The 17,680-nt window shown below is 66.8% G+C and overlaps 2 protein-coding genes across 2 annotated transcripts; both read right to left on the bottom strand.

Annotated features, from left to right (window-relative positions):
- Positions 1–694: 694 nt before the first annotated feature.
- TUBA1B (tubulin alpha 1b) lies at positions 695–4,176 on the bottom strand. The gene is given in 5 exon segments (XM_088520685.1): positions 695–1,684; positions 1,687–1,729; positions 2,403–2,551; positions 2,636–2,858; positions 4,085–4,176. Coding segments are annotated over 5 exon segments (1,353 nt in total). The 5' UTR covers positions 4,088–4,176; the 3' UTR covers positions 695–749.
- Positions 4,177–6,271: 2,095 nt separating this feature from the next.
- Positions 6,272–9,641, bottom strand: LOC104568175 (tubulin alpha-1A chain). The gene is made up of 4 exons (XM_088520684.1): positions 9,508–9,641; positions 8,069–8,291; positions 7,837–7,985; positions 6,272–7,252 (listed from the first exon to the last, which is right to left on the bottom strand). The coding sequence occupies exons 1-4, from the start codon at positions 9,508–9,510 to the stop codon at positions 6,272–6,274; spliced, it is 1,356 nt and encodes a 451-aa protein (XP_088376810.1). The 5' UTR covers positions 9,511–9,641.
- Positions 9,642–17,680: the final 8,039 nt, after the last annotated feature.

A 17,680-nucleotide genomic window follows, 5' to 3' on the forward strand; every position in this document is an offset into this window, starting at 1 on the left:
CATTGGCTCTGCCGCGGTGAATGAAGCGCCGCTCATTGGGCCGCGGGGAGCGCGGGCGTCGCTGATTGGCTGAGACGGGCAGCGGCGTCCCGCGGCGGGACCGGGCCGGGACCGCGCGCACCGGAGGGACACGAAGGGATGGAGCGATACCCGCCCCGGGAGCAGGGGGTTAAAACCCCCATCCCCTGAGCGCCGAGTTAATCACTGGGGCCAGCGCTAATCCCCTGCCACAGCACTAATCCCTGTGGGGATTAACAGTAGCTCTGCAGCACCCACCGCCTCCTGCCCTCCCCAGGGCACCTGCACCCACCTGAGCACCAGGCAGGGGACACCCAGCCAAGAGAAGCCGCCCACCAGCAGCTCCATAAACACCCCAGACCCTCAGCACAGCCACCCCCACTAGATCCAGGGAGGAGGTGGCAATTGGCACCAGCCGGGGGGCCAGAAGGGCAACCTGAAGGGACAACAGGGACAATGGGTCTCCAGGTGAAAGGGGCAGGGGGCCCTGGGTACCACAGAGACATCAAAGGTCTGCATAACACTGGAACATTTTTTTAATAAGCCTTTTATTGACAGAAATGGTACAGACACAAAGAAAACAAAAATCAAGCTGTGGAAGAGTGAGAGCACCCAGTCAGGCCCAGCATCCTCCCGGCCCCGCGGGACCAGATCCCTGCCCGCAGCACAAGAAAGCTAAAATGTTTGCAGGTGACATTTTGTGTACATGCTACAGAGATGGAGCCCGGTGTTTAGTATTCCTCACCTTCCTCCTCACCCTCGCCCTCCACCGAGTCTACCCCCACCTCCTCGTAATCCTTCTCCAGGGCTGCCATGTCTTCACGGGCCTCCGAGAACTCGCCTTCCTCCATGCCCTCGCCCACGTACCAGTGCACGAAGGCACGCTTGGCGTACATCAGGTCGAACTTGTGGTCCAGGCGGGCCCAGGCCTCGGCGATGGCCGTCGTGTTGCTCAGCATGCACACGGCGCGCTGCACCTTGGCCAGGTCCCCGCCAGGGACCACCGTGGGCGGCTGGTAGTTGATGCCCACCTTGAAGCCCGTGGGACACCAGTCCACGAACTGGATGCTGCGCTTGGTCTTGATGGTGGCGATGGCGGCGTTGACATCTTTGGGCACCACGTCCCCACGGTACAGCAGGCAGCAGGCCATGTACTTGCCGTGGCGAGGGTCACACTTGACCATCTGGTTGGCCGGCTCGAAGCAGGCATTGGTGATCTCGGCCACAGAGAGCTGCTCGTGGTACGCTTTCTCGGCAGAGATGACGGGCGCGTAGGTGGCCAGGGGGAAGTGGATGCGGGGATAGGGCACCAGGTTGGTCTGGAACTCAGTGAGATCGACATTCAGGGCCCCATCAAAGCGCAGGGACGCAGTGATGGAGGACACAATCTGGCTGATGAGTCGGTTGAGGTTGGTGTAGGTGGGACGCTCAATGTCGAGGTTCCTGCGGCAGATGTCATAGATGGCCTCATTGTCCACCATGAAGGCACAGTCGGAGTGCTCCAGGGTGGTGTGGGTGGTGAGGATGGAGTTGTAGGGCTCCACCACGGCCGTGGACACTTGTGGGGCCGGGTAGATGGAGAACTCCAGCTTGGACTTCTTGCCATAGTCAACGGAGAGGCGCTCCATGAGCAGGGAGGTGAAACCGGAGCCGGTGCCACCGCCAAGCTGTGGAAGACCAGGAAGCCCTGCAGGCCTGTGCACTGGTCAGCCTAGAAGAGAAGGGCAGAAGAGACATTTACTGTTGTCCCCTGCTTATACTAACTTGGCCACTAGCTCTGCTGGCTAGAGGCTTGTCTGCCCAGTCCTGCTTGTCACCAGAGCCATCTCCTGAGTTTACAGTGTTTCATTGTCAGAGACTGCAGGATCTCAGCGGTGGCACTGGAGCAGATCCTGGCTCCCTTTTTAAGGGCAGCTAAGCAGGCATTAACACTCCCCTTCCAATGTGGGCAGGCAGCTCTACAGCAGCACAGCTGGGCTCAACTCGCTGCCCTGCTGCACCTAAGCACATTGCAAAGATGGATCAGAGTCCACAGCAAGGGGAAACCTAAGATGACCCTGAAAAGGGGTAGGAAGGAGATTTTCCCAGTTCAGGATGGGGTCCTCCCTCCAACAATTCTCCCTGAAGGGCCCAGTTTGGTGTTTGACTTGCAGGTCACTGCAAGGACACATTTGGGAGGTCAGAAGGGCCCAGAAGCAGCATGGACAAGCTGCTGGGAGCCATAAAGGCTCCCATTTGCATCCCCAGAATCTGTGGACAATGTGGACCTGGACCCAGCATCAGCACCCAGAGGCCTAAGGGCGGCAAAAGGCAGCAGGAGCTTTCCCTGAAGCAGGGCGCACAGCCCAGGCTCAGCTGCCTGCGGGCACCAGGGGGGTTCTCACCAGCTTGCGGATGCGGTCGAGCACCAGGTCGATGATCTCCTTGCCGATGGTGTAGTGGCCCCGCGCGTAGTTGTTGGCCGCATCCTCCTTGCCCGTGATGAGCTGCTCGGGGTGAAAGAGCTGCCGGTAGGTCCCTGTGCGCACTTCATCTGCAAGGGAAGGTCATGGAGCTCGTTAGTGCCAGTGCCACCAGCACAGCCAACCCCCAGCCCCGCGGCCAGCCCCGCGCTCACCGATCACCGTGGGCTCCAGGTCCACGAAGACGGCGCGGGGCACGTGCTTGCCAGCGCCCGTCTCGCTGAAGAAGGTGTTGAAGGAGTCGTCACCGCCGCCGATGGTCTTGTCGCTGGGCATCTGCCCATCGGGCTGGATGCCGTGCTCCAGGCAGTAGAGCTCCCAGCAGGCGTTGCCGATCTGCACGCCCGCTTGGCCCACGTGGATGGAGATGCACTCACGCTGCGGGGGGGACACGGAGCTGCAGGGTCTGCCTCCCTTTGGGGCAGTTCCCCTTTCTCCATGGGGCTCTGGGAGCACCTGGGCACAGGCTCAGCCCCCTGTCGCTCCCCCTGCTCCAGAGCGGGGCCCAGGCTGCCTCCCAGGTTAACTGGGGATTTGCAGCCGTCACGGCAAGGACGCCGCTTTGTGTCCGGGTCAGTTTTCTTCCGGTGCTCCCAGCAGCCGCTGGCGCAAGGAGGACATTTTGTGGCTCGCTAGCGCGCACTTCCTGCACGGCGCGAGCGCGCGCCCGCCGCGGGGACGAGGAAGCATCCGGGCAAGCAATGGCGGGCAGGGGACCAGCAGCGCCAGGCGGGACCAAGGTAGCCAGGAGGGGGGTGCATCTGTTCCTTCCCCCCTCGCTGGCATTCCGGCCGCGCCCTGCGGCACCACCTGCTCCAGCACATTCCTGCCGCCCGCCCCGCGCAGATGGCGCCTAAGCCCGTCCCGTTGCAGCGGCGGGGGGGAAAGCAGGGGCACCCAACAGGGCCAAGGGGATTAAACCCAGGATGGGGAGGCTCTTGTGCGGGGCTGTTTTTTTGCTGGTGCAGACTGGGTGCCGCAGGGCTGCCCCCCGCCCCGGGACTGCGGCTGTGCAGGACACGCCGGGCGCCATGGCGGGCGCTGGAGGGAGGCGGGGGAGAAGGGGGGGACGCGCCCGTCCGGTTCCCGCGCGCGGGAAGGGTAACGGTCGGGGCTGGGCGCCAAAACCAGACGGGCACCCCACCCCCACGGCGGGGGGGGGGGGGGGGGGGGGGGGCGGGAGGCCACGTGCTGTGCCCAAAACCGCCCGTCCCCCGCCCCGTCTGGGCTGCCCCCATCCCTCCCCCCTTCACCCTCCGAGTCTTCTTCCTCATCATTCTCTCCCCGCAGTCCTCCCGCCTCGGTGCCCCCAGCGCTGCCCTCCCGCCCCGACGCCCCCATCTCGCTCTCCTTCGCTCCCCCAGCCGCGCTCTCTTGCCCCGCTGCCCCCCCCGGACTAGATTCCTGCCTCGGTGCCCCCCACATCCTCGCTCTCTTGCCCCGATACCCCGCCCGCCCAACCTTCCTGCCCCGATTTCTCTGTCCTGACTTCCTGCCCCGACGGCCCCCGGACTCCCTCTCCCTTTCCACTCCCTTTTCCCCCCTCACTTTCTAAGACCCCCTTCCGTGCTCCCTTTCTCCCGCATTTCCACCCCCCGCCATACCATGGTGGCAGCGCGGTTACTTGTCCCGACAAGTAAAGGGTCGACGCAAGTAAGAGGCTCCCGCCCCCGACGGGCGCCTCCTTATATACCGGGCCGGGGGCCGGGCCGCACCCCCGGACCCCGCTCCCATTGGCCACCGCACCCGCCCGACCGCGCGCCCGACGCCGCCGATTGGTCAAGAGGGGGGGGCGCCCGCCCCCTTCTCCCCCATCCCGTTCCATTCGGGAAGGGGCGGACGCTGCGGAGCTCTGCAGAGGGGGGGGTTGCGGTGCCCGCCCCCCCCCGAGCCCTGCAGTGAGGAGGGATTGGGGAGGGGGTCTGCATGGGACGGGGGAGGGGGAGCCCCGCTCCGCAGCCCCCCCATCTCGGTGCAGTTCGCATTGCCGGGGGGAGGGGAGCGGGATCGCCCCCCCCTCCCCGCCCTGTTGCGGCTCCGCTGCGGAGGAAAACTGCGACAGTGGCGGGGGGGGGGACCCGCCCAGGAGCACGTGCTGCCCCCCCGCCCCCCCCCCACCGGCCCTAATCCACTTGGGCCCCCCCCCCGCCCTTCACCCCCCCCACTGCACCGGGATGGGCCCGTCTGCACCCGGGGGGGGGGGGGCGCCCGCCTGCGCCGCCAGCGACCCCCCCACCTCGGACCATGTGCGCCGCCGGGGCCCCCCCCAGCCCGAGGGGTCCGGCCCATGTGCTCTGCCCCCCCCCGCAGGTCCATCTGCACCCCAGGGACCCCCCGGCCTGGGGGGAGCGCCCAGCCCGTTTGCACCTCCACCCCCCGCCCGGGTCCTCTTGTCCCAGGACATGGGCGCCCTGAAGACCCCCACCCTCGTGGGCACCCCGGGGGTCCCCAACCCATCTGCATCCCCTGGAGCTGCCCTGCCTCCCCCCTGCCTGCAGCAAGCATCAGCGAGGGGGGACATGTGGCCCAGCCCCTCCCGTGTCCCAATAGGTGGCACCCAGGAGGGGACACAGCCCTGGAGATGCTGCCGCAGGCCCCGTGCACCCCAAAACTGCTGGTGCAGGGGTGGGGGGGCGGATGGGAATGGACAGGTTTACTGGGCATCCTGCCCCTCCCCAGAAATGGTGGGTGCTGGGGGTAAAACCCTGCTCAGGGCCCACCCCCTGGCCCTGCAGTGGGGGCCAGACATGGCCAGGGACCCTGCAGACACCTGGTGCCTCCCCCCATGGGCCTGCCCTAATCCATAATGCTCTTTGCTCCGAATAATCCCATTCCCACCCGAGCTTCGGGATAACCCAGCAGGGACAAAGCAGAGGGCTTGGAGCTGCTGGCACCTCCAGGCGCCCCCGCCGCCGCGCTGCCGCAGCTGCACTGCAGTGCGTGACGTGGCGGGCGGCCATTCGCCTGCCGCAGCGGCCACGTGCTCGGGGCCACCAGCCATCTTGCTGCACAGCAAAATGGCACCGGTGGCCGGGCCACCACGGCATGGCCCATTCTGTGCCCACCCCCCCCCCCCCCCAACATGTGGCACCCGCTCATCGTCTCCTCCATCACTTGTGCCAGGACGGCTGATGGTGGCACAGGATGGAGGACCCTCCCCATTTCCCCTCTGCCTCCCCAGGGACAATTGTGGCTGGGGGGGGGAAACTCATGGCAGCCCCCAGGGAGGGGCTGGGGAGCAAGGGGGCTGCCCCCACCCCCATCCCCCTGGGCAGACAGATGGGGAGGGGACAGCCAGCCCTGGCTGCAAGCAGCAGTGACAACCCCGGGTGACACCACCTCCACCCTCCTGGGCCACGGGGACTTCTCCCAAGGGGTTTATAAGGCACCCTAAGTCCCCAGAGCGGTGAAGCCAGGAAGTGCTGCTGCCCCCACAGCAGTTCCAGGAGGACCCAGGACCACCTGAGCCGTGGAGCACCCACGGGGGGCTTGTCCCCCTGCTCCACCCAGCCACAGGGACAGCCAGGGATGCTGTGGGCTGAGCCAGCCCTTGTGTCCCCAACCCTCCCAGACACCAGGGTTGGAGGGGCCCAAGGGGGACCAGGTTTGGCAGAGCACAGAGTGACCACACGACACAAGTCCTCTAGGACAGGGAAGGCTTTTTATTGAGACCCCGGCGGGCCGGGGAGGGTCCCCAGTACAGAGCAGTTGCACAGCAAACACGCGGGGGTGGCCCCACCGCTTGGCTCAAGACCCTACGTTATGTTCCCCGTGAGAGCAGCATGGTGGGGCTAGTATTCCTCACCTTCCTCCTCACCCTCGCCCTCCACCGAGTCTACCCCCACCTCCTCGTAATCCTTCTCCAGGGCTGCCATGTCTTCACGGGCCTCCGAGAACTCGCCTTCCTCCATGCCCTCGCCCACGTACCAGTGCACGAAGGCACGCTTGGCGTACATCAGGTCGAACTTGTGGTCCAGGCGGGCCCAGGCCTCGGCGATGGCCGTCGTGTTGCTCAGCATGCACACGGCGCGCTGCACCTTGGCCAGGTCCCCGCCAGGGACCACCGTGGGCGGCTGGTAGTTGATGCCCACCTTGAAGCCCGTGGGACACCAATCTACGAACTGGATAGTGCGCTTGGTCTTGATGGTGGCAATGGCGGCGTTGACATCTTTGGGCACCACGTCCCCACGGTACAGCAGGCAGCAGGCCATGTACTTGCCATGGCGAGGGTCACACTTGACCATCTGGTTGGCCGGCTCGAAGCAGGCATTGGTGATCTCGGCCACAGAGAGCTGCTCGTGGTACGCTTTCTCAGCGGAGATGACGGGCGCGTAGGTGGCCAGGGGGAAGTGGATGCGGGGATAGGGCACCAGGTTGGTCTGGAACTCAGTGAGATCGACATTCAGGGCCCCATCAAAGCGCAGGGACGCAGTGATGGAGGACACAATCTGGCCTATCAACCTATTGAGGTTAGTGTAGGTGGGACGCTCGATATCGAGGTTCCTGCGGCAGATGTCATAGATGGCCTCGTTGTCCACCATGAAGGCACAGTCGGAGTGCTCCAGGGTGGTGTGGGTGGTGAGGATGGAGTTGTAGGGCTCCACCACGGCCGTGGACACTTGTGGGGCCGGGTAGATGGAGAACTCCAGCTTGGACTTCTTGCCATAGTCAACGGAGAGGCGCTCCATGAGCAGGGAGGTGAAACCGGAGCCGGTGCCACCGCCAAAGCTGTGGAAGACCAGGAAGCCCTGCAGGCCTGTGCACTGGTCAGCCTGTGCCGGGAAGACAAGACAGAATGGCCTGAGCTCTGGCACCGCCGGAGCTGAGAGAAGCTTCTTCACGGGGGAGAGAGGCAGTTGCTTCCTTCTCTGTGGTCTTGCCATGACCTTCTGGGGACTTCCCAATGGCCAGGCAAGAGCTGCCAGGCCAGGCCACCTAAGGACCACCCCAACTCCCTGTGTTGGGAAGGGTCACAGGAGCAGAGTCCCCCGGGAAAGGGGGACAAGGAGCAGCCTCAGCAGGCAGGGCACCCCAGAGAGGCTCTGGGCAGTCAGGGCAGGCACAGGGTGGCAGGGACAGTGCCACCCCCTGCACCGGGCACTCTCGGGGGCCCCAGCGCAGCAGGCGCAGCCCGTTCCGAGCCCCTGAGTGGGAACAAAGGGGACTGTGGGGCTGAGCGCCGGGGGCTGCGGCACCGCTCCAGCTCTGCGGCAGCCACCAATGGGAGCTGCTGCCAGCCGGATTAGCATTAATTAATACATTAAGTCTAAATCCAGCCCTGCCGGTTCACAGGGAAGGGAGAACAGGCAGCTTTGTCCTCGCCCGCCCCCCAGGTGCCTGGCCCAGCACCCCCTACCAGCTTGCGGATGCGGTCGAGCACCAGGTCGATGATCTCCTTGCCGATGGTGTAGTGGCCCCGTGCGTAGTTGTTGGCCGCATCCTCCTTGCCCGTGATGAGCTGCTCGGGGTGGAAGAGCTGCCGGTAGGTCCCTGTGCGCACTTCATCTGCAAGGGAAGGTCACGGAGCTCGTTAGTGCCAGTGCCACCAGCACAGCCAACCCCCGCCCCGCGGCCAGCCCCGCGCTCACCGATCACCGTGGGCTCCAGGTCCACGAAGACGGCGCGGGGCACGTGCTTGCCAGCGCCCGTCTCGCTGAAGAAGGTGTTGAAGGAGTCGTCGCCGCCGCCGATGGTCTTGTCGCTGGGCATCTGCCCATCGGGCTGGATGCCGTGCTCCAGGCAGTAGAGCTCCCAGCAGGCGTTGCCGATCTGCACGCCCGCTTGGCCCACGTGGATGGAGATGCACTCACGCTGCGGGGGGGGACACGGAGCTGCAGGGTCTGCCTCCCTTCGGGATTCCTCCTCCCTCCGCCCCATTCCTGCTATGGGGCTCAGTCCCCCCCCTTGCTCCCCCCGCGGGGGCACAGAGGGGACGTGTGACCCTGTGGGCGGCGCTGGCACCATCGGTCCCCCCCTTCCCCTCCCCCTCCTCTCTGCGTCCCAGCTGCCACCGGCTCTGCCCCCCCCCCGCCACCCCTCCCTGTCCCCTCCCTGCGCCCCAGACGCAGCCGGCTCGGCGGGTCCCCAGGGCAGGAGGGACCGGCCCTTCCCCGGGGCTGCGTCCTGCTGCCAGCCCCCACCCCGCTGTTCGGGGGGGCTGGGGGACAATGGCCACACCCTGGTCCCATCCTGTCCCCGCCACGGGGACCCCCAAGGACCAGGGCCACACCCAGAGCGGTGCTCGGCACCCGGGTCCCATCCTGTCCCACTGGACTTGGACCCAGTGCAGCAGGGAGCACCAGAGAGTCCCATCCTGCCTCGCCCACCCCCTTGGACCACTGCCACCCCCAGGATAGTTGGGGACTCAGCACCGGGGGGTTATTCTCCCCGTCCCCCCCGGGCAATGCGCAGTACGGGCTGCACAGGGGCCCCATCCTGCCCTGCCCGCCCCACAGAGCCCACGGGGTAGACCTGGGCTACACCCACTGCGGGCGCTCAGCACCCGGGTCCCACCCTGCCGCCCAGGACGATATCGGGGGCGGCTTATTCCGCCCTGCAGACCCCATTAAACGGAGAAGCCACACGGTAATGGAGCCGAGGGCTCCGCACCGCAAAAAAGGACCCATCCTGCCCCGCTAAACGGGGACGGGCAACGCCCGGTAATGGAGCCGAGGGCTCCGCATCGCAGATGGGATCCATCCTGCTCCGTTAAACGGGGATGGGCAACGCCCAGTAATGGAGCCGAGGGCTTCGCACCGCAAAAAGGACCCATCCGACCCCGTCAAACAGGCCGGGCAACGCCCGGTAATGGAGCCGAGGGCTCCGCACCGCGGATGGGAACCATCCTGCCCCGTTAAACGGGGACGGGTGCCGCCCGGTAATGGAGTCGAGGGCTCCGCAGCGGGGATGGGACCCCTCCTGCCCCGTTAAACGGGGACGGGAGCTGCGCAGCGCGCAGGGGCCCATTCCGGAGGGCCCAGAGCGGTGCGGGGAGGCTCGGGACGGCGGGACTGGGCCCGGTTCTCACCATGGCGGCGGTTCGGCTCCGAGGCTCTCTTACAGCACGACTCCAAGGCGGTCGATGTAAGAAACACGGCGACAGGCGGCGGCGGCACCGCGCTATATAGGGCGGGCGGGCGGCGGGGCCGGGGGGGCGGCGGCCATTGGCGCGGAGCCGGATGAGGTAATGGCCCCCCCGGCGCCGCAGACAAAGGCGCGGGGGCGGCGGCGCCTCTTTGTTCCGCTGCGGCTCCTCCCGCCGCAGCCCGGGCCGCAGCCGGCGCTCCCGGGCCGGCCCGGGCCGGTCCTGCCGGTCCGGTCCCGCTGGGCCCCGTTGCTTGGGGCTCCTGCGTGTGCTCCCCGCCCCGACCCCGCTTCCCAGCCTCCCTGTCCTCGGTCACAGTCTGGTCTCCAAACCCAGCCACACCCTGATCCCCATCCCTACCGCGCCGTTGTCCCTGTTCCTAGACATATCCTTGGTCCTGGCCACACCCTGGTCCCCATCTTTACTACACTGTGGTCATCGTTCCTGACCGAGTCCCTCTTCTCAGATACATCCCCATCCCCACCATGCCATGGTCCCTATTCCTGACCGTGCCCCACATCCTGGCCATACCGTGGACCTCATCCCCACCATGCCATCGTCCCTATTCCTGGCCATGTTCTGGTGCTCATGTCCCTAGCCATGTCCTGGTTCCTGTCCCCATTCCTGTCCACTCCCTGGTCCTCATCCCCATCATGCCATGGTCCCTGTTCCTGCCCGTGTCCAATATCTTGGTTCCCTGCTGGGCCCTGGTCCCCAGTCCTGGCCACACCCTGGTACCCAACCCTGCTGCACCATAGACACATCCATGTCCCCACCATGCTGTGGTCCCTGTTCCTGGCTGTGTCCCCACTCTTGGCCACACCCCGGTCCCCATCCCTGCTATGATGTGGTCCCTATTCCTGACCGTGTCCCCAGTCCCAGCCATCCCCGCTGCACCATTGTCCCCGTTCCTGCTCATGTCCTTGATCCCAGCCACACCCTGATCCTCATCCTCACCATTCTGTGGTCCCTATTCCTGGCTCTGTCCCCATTTCCAGCCACATCCAGGTTCCCAGGGGTCCCCATTCCCAACCGCATTCCATCTCCCAGCCATATCCCTGCAGGCTCCAGGGGTCTCTCCAGGCTGGACATACAGGGCAGGACCAGTCCCAGTTGCCGCCCCTGGAGCCACTGTCATTGCCTCTCCCCTCCTGCTCGCAAACAGTCTTTTCCTGTGTTTTCCTCCATGTTTCCCACATTCCGTGTATCCAGGGGCTGCTTGCGATCCCACGGCCATGCTCAGCTCCAGGCACATCCGCATCCGCAATGCGGAGTGCCTGGAGCCGCACACAAAGGGGCCCCGATCCGGGTGCTTCCCGCAGACAAAGGAGGGCTCAGCCCTGCGGTGCTGCGGGGGAGCAGGGGGGGACATCACCCCTGGGGACGCAGCCATGGGGACAGGGGCTCCCAATGGCATCAGGGGTCCGCGGGGGGGGGGGCACCCCCGGCCTCCCAGCCCCTTCCCATCTCTTTAGCTATGGACGACCAGCCCTCTCCTGCTGACCGCTGCTAGGCAACCGCCGCGTTGCTAGGAGACCGGTTGCTAGGACATGGGCTGCCCCCCTGCCACATCCCCTGGCGTCCATGGCCCTGCAGGGCTCAGCCAGGGGACGCGACGGGGTGGCAGCGGGGACAGGGCGGTGCCAGCCCCGCTGGCCAGGCTGGGGGTCTCCAATGCCACCATGGGGGGGGACCTGGTGCCGAGTCCTGCTGTACCCCACCAAAGGGACATGCTCCCACCCCCCACACGCAGCCACCCCCCCCCCCGGGCGCTGCCCCGACGCCTGTGCTGTGTTGACTGTTGGTAGCAACGCGGCGGCTCCTGGTGACGGTTGCTGGGCCCCTGACGTGTCTGCAGCCCCGTGGAGCAGCCCAGCACAGCGCAGCTGTGGGTGGGCAGGGGCACCACAGTGTGTCCCCCTCCCACAGCAGAGCCCCATGGAGCAGACACGGCAGTGCGGGGCACAACACTGCATGGCACAGTGTAACAGGATAGGGTGGCATGTGGCATGGTGTAGCTTGACATGGTTGTGCAGGGCATGGTGTAGCAGGGCATAGTGGTGGAGCGTATGGTGGTGCATGACATGGTGCAGCAGGATAGGGTGGTACACGGCACGATGGCACAGGGTATGGTGGTGCATGGCATGGTGTAATGGGACAGGGTGGTGCAGGGCTTGGTGTAGCAGGGCATGGCGATGTGGGGCATGTAGTAGGACACAGTGATACTGCATGGTATCTGGATAGGGTGGCAGGTAGCAGGATAGGGTGGTGCAGGGAATGGTGTAGCAGGACATGGTGTAGCAGGGTGTGGCAGTGCAGGGCATGGTGTAGCAGGCCATGGTGGTGCAGCGTACGGTGTAGCAGGGTGTGGTGGTGCAGGGATGCTGCAGCACCTGATGCTGCAGGACCCGAGGGGGGGGCAGCAGGGAGGCCCTGGCAGGGGTGCCCGGAGCCGCACACAAAGGGGCCCCAATCCGGGCGCTTCCCATAGACAAAGGAGGGCTCAGCCCTGCAGTGCCACAGGGGGCGGGGGGGACATCACCCCGGGAACACAGCCATGGGGACAGGGGCTCCCAGTGGCACTGGGGGTCTGCATGGCAGGGCGGCACCCCTGGCCCCCCAGCTCTTTCCCGTCTCCTTAAGAATGGAACAACAGTTGTCTCCCCACTGACTGCTGCTAGGCAACCACCGCGTTGCTAGGAAACTGGTTGCTAGGACATGGGCTGGGTCTCCCCTCTCCCTGAATCCCCTCCCCATCATCCATCGCCCTTCAGGGCTCAGCCAAGGGACACGGAGGGTGGAGGGGACAGGGTGGTGCCAGCCCAGCTGGCCAGACAGGGGGTCCCTGATGCCACCATGGGGAGGACCCCAATACCGGAGACACTGCCCCCCCCCAGCCACCGCAGAACCCCCCTGTGCTCCAGGGCCCATGTCATGTTGTTGTCCCCACGCCAAGACTGGGCCGTGTGGGCAGCCACGGGCACCTTGGGACGCTCACGGTGTCTCTGGTTTATCAGCAGTTGTGGGTCTGCGGGGTCCATAGGCCCTTGGCTATTTTTACCCTGTTTTCCTGCCTGTGATTGCGTGTCTGTCTGTCCCCCGAGCTCCCCTGTGAGGACCCCGTGGGTGTGAAAAACCTTGCTGGAGTCAAGGGAGACATCACTGCCTGCCAACATCCGTCTGTCCCATAGTGTTAGGTTAGTCAGGTTGCTTAAACATGACATCCCCTCTGTTAATCTGCCCTGCCTCCCCCGGTCACCTTCCTTCCCTTGGAATGCCCGGGAATGGCCTCTAGGAGGAGCTGCTCCATCACCTTTCCAGGCGTGGAAGAGAGGCTGGATCGGCCCGGAGTTCCTGGTTCTCTCTTGCTCTTTCTGAAGACCGAAGTGACGCTGACTTTTCCAGTCCTCCGGTACCTCATTTGGGCTTTTTTTTTTTTGTTTTCTTTTGTTTTTTTCTTTTTTTTTAATAAATAAAATGTGTCTTTTGGTTGGTTGCTTCTACCAATAAAGATTGTATTTCTTTTGTCTCCATTCCCTTTTGCCTCTTGCTCATTGTTCGCAGCCGCTCGGGCGCGGGGGGGACATGGGGACATCCAGGACTGCTCCTGGGCAGGGTGCCCAGCGCGGCCACGGGAGCTGGGGACCGGGGGCCCTCGCTGTCCTGGGCCCGGAGGCCACTGATGAGCCGGGCAGGTCACACCAGGACGTGCTAGAGGGTCCTGCCAAACGACACAGCCTCCCCACCGGGGAGTCCCCTCCCCTGGCGCTACAAAACACCGCTGCGGGGGGTACATGCAGGGGTGTGTGTATGGTGCAGGGATGCAGGCACACGTGCATGGGTGTAGCGGGGTGTGCGTGGTGCAGGGTTATGTGCAAGGTGCAGGGGTACCTGCATGGAGCAGGGATCCGCGCAAGTGCAGGGGTACCTGCACGCACCAGGGATCCGTGCAAGATGCAGGGGTACGTGCAAGGTGCCGGGTACGTCCATCGAGCACGGACAAGGCGGGGGCGCCCGGTGCGGCGCCGCTCCCGGTAGGGAGGGCCCAGGTACCCCGGGACAGGGACCCCCTGCACCCCCCGGCCCGGGGGTGCCGCACCGCCGCTGTCCCCCCGCCCCGCGCCGCTCTGCCCCGCTCCGCCCGCGCTCTCTATGCTCCGGCGCCTCCTCGCCGCAGCGCCCCCTGGCGCTGCGAGGCTGCCGGGCGGCCTCGGCCAATCCACGGCCGCGCGCCACGCTGGGCCCGCCTCCCGCGTCGCTCATTGGTCGGTGCGGGCGCGGCGCCCAATCAGCGCGAGCGCGATGTTACAAAGTGGCGACGCGGGGCGGCGGTGGCGGCGGCGCGGGTGTTGTCGGGTGCGTGAGAGGGTGCGGGGAGGGGGTTGGAGGACCCCGACGGTGTTGGCGTCCCCCTGCGGTGTTAGGGATGTCCCGGCGTGTGTTGGGGGCCTGGAGGGGCTGTTGGGGGCCCCGTGGGAGTCTCCCAGCGGTGTTAGGCACGTCCCTGTGGCTGCTGAGGGTCCCCATGAGGGAGGTAGAGGGGTGTTGGGGGTCCCGGGGGTGTTGGGTCTTCTTGGTCGGTCCCCTTGGGGTGAAGCCCCAGACCCCAATAGCAGGTGACCCTGGCGGGGCACACTTCACTGGGGGTTGTCCCTGGAGGAGACCAGGGGCGGTTGGGGACGGGGGTTTGGATGTCCCCGGTGTTTTGACACTTGCATCCCCCTAATGTGGCACCCCAGGGCCATGGCCGAGCAGCTGCAACCGGTTGTCCCCTCCGGCACCAAGGAGAAGCCGCCACAGACGGAAGGTCGCACCCCCAGAGGCACCGTGGAGGGGTGCGGGCTGGCGCGGCGGGTGCCCCTGAGCTCCCTGTCCCCCCAGCTGCGGGGCAGCAGCTCCACACGCAGGTGAGAGACCGCGGTGTGGGCTGAGACCGGCCACCTCGCTGCACGTGTGGGGAGGCCCGAGGGGCTCACGGGGGCCCCGTGTCTCTCGGCAGCACCCGGCAGGCGGAGGGGGGTCCTGCCAGCGCCACCAAGGCAGGTGAGTGACCCCCAGCCCCTTGGTGTGTGCGAGGGGTCCTGGCTTCCCCCCTTGCAGCTCCTGGCCACCCCCTTCCCTGCCCTGTAGGGAGTCTCCACTGCGGGTCCTGGCTGCCTCCTGGGGGTCTGGCAGCAACTCAGACCCCCCCGCACCCTCCGCCGCCTTGTCCTTGTCCCCGCAGGCTCCAAGTCCCCCATGGTAGCAGCCCACGTTGCAGCCCCCTGTGTCCCCTCGCCCTTTGGCTGTGCTCGTCGTGTGCCCGTCACCCAGGCTGAGGTGAGTGTGGGGGTCGGGGGCAGCCCGGACGCCTGGGCCCGCTCCCGAGGTCCCAGCAGCACTTCTGCTCCCCGCAGCCCTGCAGGCAGCAGCCGCCCTCCTCCTGCACCCCCCGTGCCCCGCGCCCACCCGCAGCTGCCAAGAAGGTGGGTGCCCCCCACCCAGCATCACTGCAGAGGGGGGGCCCTCTGTGGTGCTGCCAGCCCCGCTCACACTGTCCCCTTGCAGACCCCTCTCGCAGAGTGGAACAGCCCCCTGCCCGTCCTGGCCAAGCGCCGCCTCGGCAGCCCCCCCAGGGGCACCGTGGAGGGGTGCGGGCTGGCGCGGCGGGTGCCCCTGCGTGCCCGGAGCCCCCAGCACCCCTGGCCGCAGGGGACCAGCCCTGCGCCCAGGTGAGGGGCCCCTGGGGTGGTTGGTGGTGCGGGGAGCAGAGTGGGCTGAGACCGGCCACCTCGCTGCGCGTGTGGGGAGGCCCGAGGGGCTCACGGGGGTCCCGTGTCTCTCGGCAGCACCCGGCAGGCGGAGGGGGGTCCTGCCAGCGCCACCAAGGCAGGTGAGTGACCCCCAGCCCCTTGGTGTGTGCGAGGGGTCCTGGCTGCCCCCCTTGGGGCTCCTGGCCACCCCCTGGGGACCTTCCCTGCCCTCTAGGGAGTCTCCCCTGCCCCCCTGGGGGGTCCTGGCTGCCGCCCCGGGGGTCTGGCAGCAATTCAGATGCCACCCCCATTCCGCCGCCTTGTCCTTGTCCCCGCAGGCTCCAAGTCCCCCATGGTAGCCGCCCGCATCGCAGCCCCCTGTGTCCCCTCGCCCTTCGGCTCTGCTCGTCGTGTGCCCGTCACCCAGGTGGGGATGAGTTTTGGGGCAGGGGAAGGAGGGGGGGGCCAGGACACCTGGGCCCCCTCCCAGGGCCCCACCAGCCCCTCTGCTCCCTGCAGCTCTCCAGGGAGCAGCTGCCCTTCTCCCGCACCCCCCGCGCCCAGCGCCCGCGTGCGGGTGCCCGCCAGGTACGTGACCCCCTCCCCGTCATCCGGGGGGGTGAGTGTTGCAGCCCTTGGGCCCCCCCGGGGGTGGCAGGGGGGTGGCTTTGGGAACACCCCTGTGTCATGGATACCGGTGCTGTGGGGAGGTGTGGGAGGGTCCTGCAGGTGGGGGGGCTCTGGGGACAAGGGGTCTCTTGGATTTGGGGGGAGGCTCTGGGGCGGCCTTGGGGGGATGTCCCTGCAGGGTGGGATGGGGAGGTGTCTGGGGGAAGCAGGGGGCCAGTCCTGCCTGTGTCCCCCAACCTGTCCCCATGTCCCTGCGCAGGAAGGGAACAGGCAGGGCAGTGTCCCTGCGTCCCCAGGCGCGGGGGGAGCCCAGCTGGGCTGCAGTGGCTCCATGGCCCCTGGCCTGGGGACGGTCCTGGAGCCGCTGTCCTCGTCCCCGCCGGAGCTGGTTGTTTGCCGGATGGAGCTACCCCCGTCCCCGACGAAAGAGTCGCGGCTGGAAGCCTCGCAGGCCCCGGTGACATCCCTGGACACTGGTCACCCCCCTGGCAGCCCTCCCACAAGCCTGACAGGCAGTCCCCACGGCCACCGGCCACCGCGGTGGCTTGAGGCACCCGGGCACCTGGGTCCTCAGGCAGCCTTGGGGGACCCTGTTGAGCCACAGGCACCTAGTGCTTAATGACACCACCCCCCTTTTTGTCCTCGTGGGTTGTTGCTCCAATAACTCCTCTTTGTGCTCCCGGCTTATTGTTGCCCCAATAAACCCTCCCTTTGCACTCGCACGTTGTTACTCCATGGTCTCTTGTCCTGGGGTTGTCCCTCTCACCCCTGTCCCCTCCTGTTTCCCCCAGCCCTGTCTCTGAAGGTGCAGGGGTGTTGGGATGCGGGCCAGGGAGGACGGACAAGGCGGAGGCGCCCGGTGCGGCGCCGCTCCCGCTACAGGCGGCCCAGGTACCCCGGGACAGGGACCCCCTGCACCCCCCGGCCCGGGGGTGCCGCACCGCCGCTGTCCCCCCGCCCCGCGCCGCTCTGCCCCGCTCCGCCCGCGCTCTCTATGCTCCGGCGCCTCCTCGCCGCAGCGCCCCCTGGCGCTGCGAGGCTGCCGGGCGGCCTCGGCCAATCCACGGCCGCGCGCCGCGCTGGGCCCGCCTCCCGCGTCGCTCATTGGTCGGTGCGGGCACGGCGCCCAATCAGCGCGAGCGCGATGTTACAAAGTGGCGGCGCGGGGCGGCGGTGGCGTCGCGAGTGTTGTCGGGTGCTTGAGAGGGTGCGGGGAGGGGGTTGGAGGACCCCGACGGGTGTTGTGGGCATGGGACGGGGTTACGGGATCCCGGTGGGTTGTTGGCAGTCCCCGAGAGGGGTAGTGCGAGTCTAGAGGGGCTGTTGGGGGCCTCCGGGGGTTGTTGGGAGTCCCATGCGGATGTTGGGGGTGCTCATGGGGGTGTTGGGAGGTCACATAGCAGTGTTGGAGGGGCCTGGAAGGGTATCGGGAACTCCGTGTAGGGACAGTCCCTTGGGTCCGAGTCCTTTGGGCAGGTGTGGGGGGTTCCCGGGGGGTCCCGCAGCTCGGCGGCACCCGGGAAGGGGGGAACCCCCCGGTTGACCCCCGTCCCCTCTTTGCCCCTCTCTCCCTGCAGCTCCGCAGGGGCCGGTGACAAAGGTGGCGACGACCCGAGGGCAGCCGGCAGGAGCCAGAGATGGGGCCGGAGCCCCCCCAGCTGCAGCCCCCACGGGGAAAGGGGAGCCCGTGGGGATGCCGGGGGCCCCCGGGCTGAATAAAACCCTTGTTGCACTCGTGGGTTTCCCGCTGCTGT

Source organism: Tinamus guttatus, unplaced genomic scaffold, assembly GCF_059628265.1.
Source record: "Tinamus guttatus ecotype Peru unplaced genomic scaffold, ASM5962826v1 Tinamus_guttatus_pri_ptg000096l, whole genome shotgun sequence".
Lineage (NCBI taxonomy): Eukaryota > Metazoa > Chordata > Aves > Tinamiformes > Tinamidae > Tinamus > Tinamus guttatus.

Coding starts and splice junctions, on each gene's coding strand:
- LOC104568175 (XM_088520684.1), bottom strand. Junction 7,986..8,068: donor CCTGGAGCCCACGGTGATCG/GTGAGCGCGGGG, acceptor CTTCCCTTGCAG/ATGAAGTGCGCACAGGGACC. Junction 7,253..7,836: donor TCGACCGCATCCGCAAGCTG/GTAGGGGGTGCT, acceptor TTCCCGGCACAG/GCTGACCAGTGCACAGGCCT.